Raw genomic sequence first — 7,586 nt, 5'->3', positions numbered from 1 at the left:
GTGCAGATGTTCATGCACTACTCCTTCCCCGCTCCAAGAACATCTGCTGCTCCCTGCTTCTTCCCCAGGCCAGGCAGCACCTGGCTTGGGGAAGGGGCTGGGGGTGGTACTTTGCTGCTCTGCTCCCCTCTTGGACCAGTCCAGCCACCCTCCCTGCTACTTCTCCAAACCATACACTGCCTGGGCTTGGGATAGGAGCTGAGAGCTTTTGCCTCAGTTCTCCTTTTGCTGCACTCCTAGATGGAGTGTTGTTTGCCCCATTCTCCAGAGCCCAGTCTGTGGCAGATGTAGGGAGCTTTTCCCTGCTGCTCCTCTCCACAGGGAGCAGGATTAATGGAGTAGGTGCTGGTCAATTCACCTATCCTAGCCTGGGATCACCTTGGTCTTGGAAATGCAAGGAGAGCATGAGAGAGGGGGCTGACTTCAGGCTAAACATGTATACTACTGCATCTGTTCATGGCCTTAATGTACTATTATAGTACATCTTCCCAGTTAGCAAACATAAGGTACTAAATTCAGTAAAGACTATGTATATTTGCAATTCAACCATCTTTATTAGTTACCAGCCATTGAAAATAAAACTTCCCTTGTTAAAATAGCTAAAAAAGTACAAATTCAAAGCAAATTTAGTATTAAATAAGGTTTCCCCTTGATGATTTAAGTCATGATGAAAACTAATGACTGAAAAAAAAAGAATTCAATCCAACCATGCATTAAATAGAAGTACAAAACTTTTAAATTATATCTTAACAACTTAAGTCACAACTTTTTTCTTCTTTTTTGAAGTTCTTCAATGCCTATACCACTCCACTTCTAACCATGTAAATCAGTATGTTTGCATTCTACATACTATCTTGAATAACTAAAGCCATTTTACGAAGTAGTTTTATATTTGACCTGGTTATGGCTATTGACTACTGAACAAATAACTGAAATCAAACTGCCATCAATTCACAATAAGTTTATTTTATGTGAAGAAAGAAGCTTGCCATTAATGAAAAATTCAGTAGAAAACAGTACCTCCTGCTTTCAATCTAGATTACTCAAAAGTAGAAGCTTGTATTAGTGAAAACTTCAGTAGAAACAATTCTGTAGGAAACACATTCTTGGCACATGAAGTAAAAGCTTTAAACACAAATTAAATCTGAATAGAGTATTTACCATGCAACAATGTTGGCAGAAAAGCCAGTTTCTGATGGCTGGTATTCGTCCCTTAAGACAATAATATGGAAGACACTTAAACCTGCTTATATAAAGTTAATTGTACATAAATAGGATGTCACCATAACTGACAGTCTTTATACAGGCCAACCATTTAGTTTAGCAGTTCTAAATAAGTAATAGGCACTTTGCCCTTCTGATTTCCCCTTTCACCCATCAACCAGTCTGAATCCATGCCAGGGATACTGTAAACTGTTATCACCTAAAAAGAGAAACACATCGTTAACATATCATCTTGGAACAGATATTGTTGAAAGCAAAGCATAGCCTGTCTACCAGAGTTTTATAACTCAGAGTTCCAATATTCAAATTATATTTAAAAAGCATATTTAACATGAGCATCCATAGGGCAGCAAATTCCCGTTTATAGAAACTATTTCTACTAATCTGTGGGGGAGGGGAAGATAAGAGGGTTGAACTAGTTAAAGTACTTCAAGATTGGAAAACACCAAACTGGGCACTGACTCAAGGTAAACTTTGTCTTGATCATATCAACTTTTAAAAGAGAAAGAGAGAGAGAGAGAGAGAGAGAGAGAGAGAGAGAGAGAGAGAGAGAGAGAGAGAGTGTGTGTGTGTGTGTGTGTGTGTGTGTGTGTGTGTGTGTGTGTGTGTGTGTGTGTGTGTGAGAGAGAGGCTACATGCAGCATTTTCTTCAAGACTTAGCACTTACTGGAGGAATTTTTACGGAGAAAGCTAGCGCTTCAAAACCTTTTATGAGAAACACTTAGGAAAGTTAAAGCAAACAAAAACTAAAAGTAACCACGCACAAGTTAAAGCACCTTAAACCCACACGTGTGCTAAATGAGAATATCTATGAGAGCGCTCAATGTTATTTAACATGCACATAGTTAACTTTTTCAAGGGTTTTTTTTTCCCTCACAGAAAAGCCCTTAGTATCAACTATTAAGAACCTAAATTGAAAGGCAGAAGTTAGCCCTGTTGAAACCAAGCAAACATTTGTGCTTGTGCTGCACCCTGGGAGCTCCTATAGATGTGCAAGGAGCCTGCTCAGACATGCTGGAAACCGAGCATGTCAGAGCAGACTTGCCTGAGTCTGCTGGAGCAGGAAAACAGACACACTTCGGCAACCTTCCATATCACATGTACCAGTGTCCCTGTGCTGAAAAAATGGTGGCAGGGCATTTTGAAATAAAACATGTTTGATGAGCTTTAGTTCAAAGTGCTCCACTGCCATTTTTTCAGTGTGGGGATGCACAGGGACACTGATATACACGACACACAGGCACTTCTAATTAGCACAGGTCGCTAATTAAAGCACCTGGTCACATCCCAGAATGTGTGCAAAATGCCCTGGGCTGAGTACATAAGCCTGCCCCTACATGGGACACTGGTGGTATTCAGGATGAAAACTGTTCTGTAGCATAAGAGAGGTTAGCAGAACCAGGCCACAACTACTGAACCTGTGATAATGCTTAAGCAGAAACAGCAAATATTATCTCCATTTTACGGATCTGGGGTATACAGGTACACAGGACATTTAGGGACTTGGGTAACAGGTTAGTGAAATTTCAGTACATCAGATTATGTGGTGAAGAGATTTTTAGCCCACAAACCAGAATGCCACTTAAGTCACTCTTTGTAAGTTAAACGTATACATTACCTAAATTACCAACAGATGACTTCAAGTTATTATGACATTTAGAATGAACTCTTACCTCATCTGCAAGTAGCGATAATTCACTGCTGTTTGCAGCATCATAATCATAGAGAACTCTGGCCTTCCTGTTGCCACTTGATGACTTCAGTTCACTGAAGCCTGAAGTAACTACTGAATTGCTTACTGAAGGCAATGAAGCAGAAGCAGAGGCCAAGACTGATGGAGCAGATACACTTGGCACAGGGGTTGAGGAAGACTGATTATTGTTAGAGAGGAAGGTAGATGGGAAGCTGTGGAAAAAGAATATGCCCACTGACAATTATTTCCATTCCTATGGAGGCACGACTCCACTTGATAAGAGGTTAAAATAAGACCATTATACCCTTCCTACCAACTGTGGGACATGTGCTACAGATTGTGCAAGCAAATAGCAAGCTTTGCTGAAAATATTAAGTATTGTTCCATCAAACTAGTTAATCCTCATTGGGGGTATTGCCAAATGCGTCTTTGCTTCCAAGATTTTACAAGCAAAATCAGTACAGCTAGTAAAGCTATTATCAATTATTTTTAAGTTAAGCAGTTTGATCAGAAGGGTTAGGAGCAAAAAGATAATTTTAAACACATGCCAAAAAGCCTCCAAAAATAGATTAATTTAGAATGTTTTCTAGAAGTTGTCTTAACTGAACTACTTAAAACAACTTGTAAATGGCAAGTTACTACACAAACTCACCTGCTAACAAGGAGACATTTTATTAATAAAAGCCTACCTATACTTGGTGAATTAACTATTCTGAAATACTTATATCAAGATTATCTGCATGGGGGCTTATCCCAAAAGTAACCATAACTATTTCAGTAAAGTTTCCCTAAGCACAGACAAACCCAATAAATTCCATTCCATTGAATATGATGTTATGATACATCCAACTTTTTGCTCAAGGCAGAATCACCCCATAGTCAACCAAAGTACCCCAAATCAAGGTTTTGTCTAACATGTGAAACAGTTTCAGAAAAAAGCCCCAACTGGGAAAGAAAATTTTTTAAAAGAAAGGGAGTAATTTTATCTGTGAAATTCTTTTAGGGCAGGGGTGTCAAACTCAAACTCACACCCCAATTTGCTGGTACCTGTGGACCACACCTACTTTGGCCTCAGTGCTATTCTTGCTGAGGCCCTGGCAGCTGTGGCAAGAAGCCCCACCACTGCAGCAGAACTGCTGCTGCGGGGGGAGATGCCAGGATGGCCTGTAGCCCAGGGGTGAATGAGGATTTGCATCCCCTTGTCACCCTAATGCTCTTGTGGGAGGGGAGGTCAGCACAGCCCCTATTGCAGCTATCACTGCTCACCCCCATCAGTAAGTCCCGCTACTTTGTGGCCAATAGCTGTGGTAGGCACCCTGCTGACACCTGCCTCTGCAGCAGTATGAGGCTGATAAGGAGACACCAAACTCAAATGCGGGATTGCTGCCCCAGGCATGCCAGAAGACCCACCTCCAAGGCTCACATCTAGCCCGCAAGCCAGATGTTTGACACCCCAGTTTTAGGGCATTTTGATCATCTAAGAAAGAATTTGGAACACTTCAAGTTAAAGGGTCATTAAAGCATTAGATGTTTGGCTTAAAAAAAAAAAAGCAAAAAAAAAGCCTAAGCCACAAGACATACCTTGCCTATTCTATTGATACTGTTCTGATTGATCAGCTTCCCCTACAATAGCTGGCTTTGCTGGCAGTCAGCCCTAGTTTGCGAGACTGTAGCTCCACTCTTCGGTTTATAAGCAAATTTAAAAAATGGCATACATTTGCAGATAGTACACTGACCTCTAGTGCATTTGACAACTGCTTGCTAACATGAAGCATCAAACAACCGGTTAACTAAGAGAAAAGCAAAAGGAATCCTCTTGTTTTGCACCAGGGATTTGTACCACAGCTAGCTATATTAGTAGTCATGCCAAAACAATTTCTCCTATTCTAAATAAGCCCTTACAGCCAAGCTTTAATTAGAAAGCGTTTGCAGTTTTACTACCTTCCAAGTTGTTTCTGGAGGTCCAACATATATTGGTAACATTGTGCATAATAAGTCATCTGAGCTTCAACAAAATCATTCAGACAGCGAAGATGATGTGCCTATAACACAGCAAAGAGTTCAAGTTTTTAGTCTTCAAAGAACACCATACTGCATTAAATAGGCTGTCCTGATCATTGATTGGCAGTGGCAACATTACTGTATCAGGTATTCTATGAATCACATTCAGGACCCAGACTTGTCAAGTAACTGAAACAGAATCCAAAAGTTCAGGCCCAAGAGAAAGACACTGTAGAAGAATCAAGCCATCCTTTACCAAAGAGAAGAGTTACTATAGAACAGAAGTTTTGCCATTTGTAGCCTCAACGCTGGGTAGACTTTTGAATGGTTCTGTGAAAACTTGAGAAGCTCAGAGGAAAATGTGGGAAGAAGTTCTACATCAGGGGTTGGCAATGGTTTTGGGCAGCGTGCCAAAGTACCTGCAACTTCAACTTGTGAGATGTTGGCATGCCAGGGGCAGACAGTGGAGGAGCTGTGAGGGGTCTGATCCTTATTGTGGCAGTGCAGCCCCAACTAATTCCCTGCCATCTGCCCCAAAGCATGTGTGCACGCACAACTGGCAATGAACCAGGTCAGAACTCCATGGACCCCGGTGTAGCCACCTGCAGCCTCCCAGCTGCTGGCCACAGCTGGCCCGGGCTCTGGGTAGGCCCCTGCCGCCTGCCACGGAGGCCAGGCTGCAAGCAGCTCCAGTGGAGTCTGCAAATCCCCAGCCCACCTTGTTGCTAGCGGCAGGTATACAAATCTCAGGGCAGACAGCAGAGAAGGGACCAGAGCTGCACTGCCACAAGGATCCACCTCCCTGCGTCTCCCCACTGCCCACCCTGAAGTGCACATGCCAAGCAAAATGCTTTTGCTTGCTACACTGGCATGCATGCCGGGAGTTGCTGGCACCTGTTCTAACCCCTACTTTAACCAAAATTAAGCTTGCTACATAGGAGCAGGGCTCAGAAGTTTCCCTTCAAATATCTAAAGTTTGATAAACACATGAAGATGAATATTAGCATTTTAATGTGCCAGGTAAGTCGCCAGAACTCTTGCTTACACTTTCTTCAGTTTGAATACTTACATGTGTACTACTGATTCCTTCCAGCAGAAGTCTTGTAATCTCTGCTTGACGGTCAAATTCACTCTGAGTTATTCTTACTTCCTGTTCAGACTGAAGCAGGTATACTTGTCAGAAGTACATTCAGTCAAAAGCAGTCATATCACACCACCATACTGCTTGCTAAATCTATTACAGCTTCCTAATGTAGGCCATAATCCTACACAGTAGTCAACTTTAATGCATTAATCTCACTGATTTCAACAGAACTATTCATGTGAATTCAGTTAAGTGTGCTCTTATACGTTTGCAGAATTAGGGCCCCAATTTTTATTTAATTCTCTAAAAACTTTAAGCTATTATACATACCCCATGTAGGCATTCATAATTTGGTACATAGCTGTTTAACTTTGTAGACAACTACTTTCCAGTTAGCTATATGTAAAACTGCTCATTCTGGTATGACTTTCTGGCAAACAAAGCATGGAGACTAATGAGTATACGCTACCTATGCACTAACTCTGGACACCTCAAAATAGGTTAATTTTTAAGAAGGTTCAGTCACCCCTGTGTTAAGCTAAAAGCTCTCTGCTGCACCAGAAAGTGAAATTTACAGTTAAAAAGTAAAATTTATTTGAGACTATTATGTTTTGTTATATTTAACTCACTGAAGTCCACAGTTTATTTTGTTAATGTCATTTAGCCTGCAGGTACCATAACATTTAGGATAAATCTAAAAGTAATCCAACTGTATTAGATGATGTCATTTAGTACAATTAACTTTGCATTTAGCGCTCTAAAAGGCTATGCTGCCTAAACTGCACTTCTGCATATAAACTGCACTATTTAAGATTCACTATTCTAAGATTTCCTTTGATTGAAAACCTTTAATCGTAGAATGAAGATTGCTTTGATACTGTGCTTTTAAGTCTGACAATTAACATTCTAACATCTTGCTTCTGCATGCGACCCATCTGCCAATAAGCATGATAAAGCAATAATTATTCTTAGAGTAGGAAGTATTTGCAGGAAGCTCTGTTGAAGCACTAGTGACACTATATCTAGATGTCCTGTTTTGTTCCTGCATATCATTTTATTATATAACATTTCTACTTATTCTTCTTATTATGAAGAGTGCCATGGGAACATAAAAGCATCTCAGTTGCAGCAATCTGTCCAGAAGAAATTATGCTTAAAAATATTAAGTTACTAGTTGCTGATGTTTTGAAATTATCCAAGATAAAAACACTGAAGAAACTGCTGTTGAAAAACATACATATATTTAATTTCATAACAAGACAGCAATTTACATGTCACAAAATAGGTCAGGACATCAACTCTAAGTTTGTGCATAGTCCCAATTAGACAGCATGGGGCTAATTTAGCCATTAATATGATTCTGTTGGAAGTTATCGTCATCATTAAAGACCAACTAACTTGCTTTTCCAACCACACAAAATTCTGTTTGCAATAGTAAGTTCAGACAAATAAACCGTTAATAAAAAAAAAAATCTTACATACATTCCTTTAGAAAAAAAAAACAATGAGGATTTTACTAGTATAGGAATATTAGGGAAAATAAGAAGCTTCGGAAGGAGGTAAGATTCAGAGTCAACCAGTATT

At 40.3% G+C, this 7,586-nt stretch overlaps 1 protein-coding gene across 1 annotated transcript in view; it reads right to left on the bottom strand.

The window, feature by feature from the left end:
- Positions 1-946: 946 nt before the first annotated feature.
- Positions 947-7,586, bottom strand: part of SH3GLB1 (SH3 domain containing GRB2 like, endophilin B1) — a 33,221-nt gene continuing 26,581 nt past the window's right edge. Inside the window, exons 6-9 of the mRNA XM_090048242.1 lie at positions 5,988-6,077; positions 4,859-4,959; positions 2,898-3,129; positions 947-1,423 (exon numbers count right to left, since the gene is read on the bottom strand). Coding sequence (XP_089904368.1) covers positions 1,316-1,423; positions 2,898-3,129; positions 4,859-4,959; positions 5,988-6,077 — 531 coding nt within the window. The 3' untranslated portion in view covers positions 947-1,315. The remainder of the gene's footprint in view (positions 1,424-2,897; positions 3,130-4,858; positions 4,960-5,987; positions 6,078-7,586) is intronic.

This window comes from Crocodylus siamensis, chromosome 5 (genome assembly GCF_052110815.1).
Source record: "Crocodylus siamensis isolate JL-2025a chromosome 5, ASM5211081v1, whole genome shotgun sequence".
Classification (NCBI taxonomy): domain Eukaryota; kingdom Metazoa; phylum Chordata; order Crocodylia; family Crocodylidae; genus Crocodylus; species Crocodylus siamensis.
This window is presented reverse-complemented; position numbering and strand designations above follow the sequence as displayed.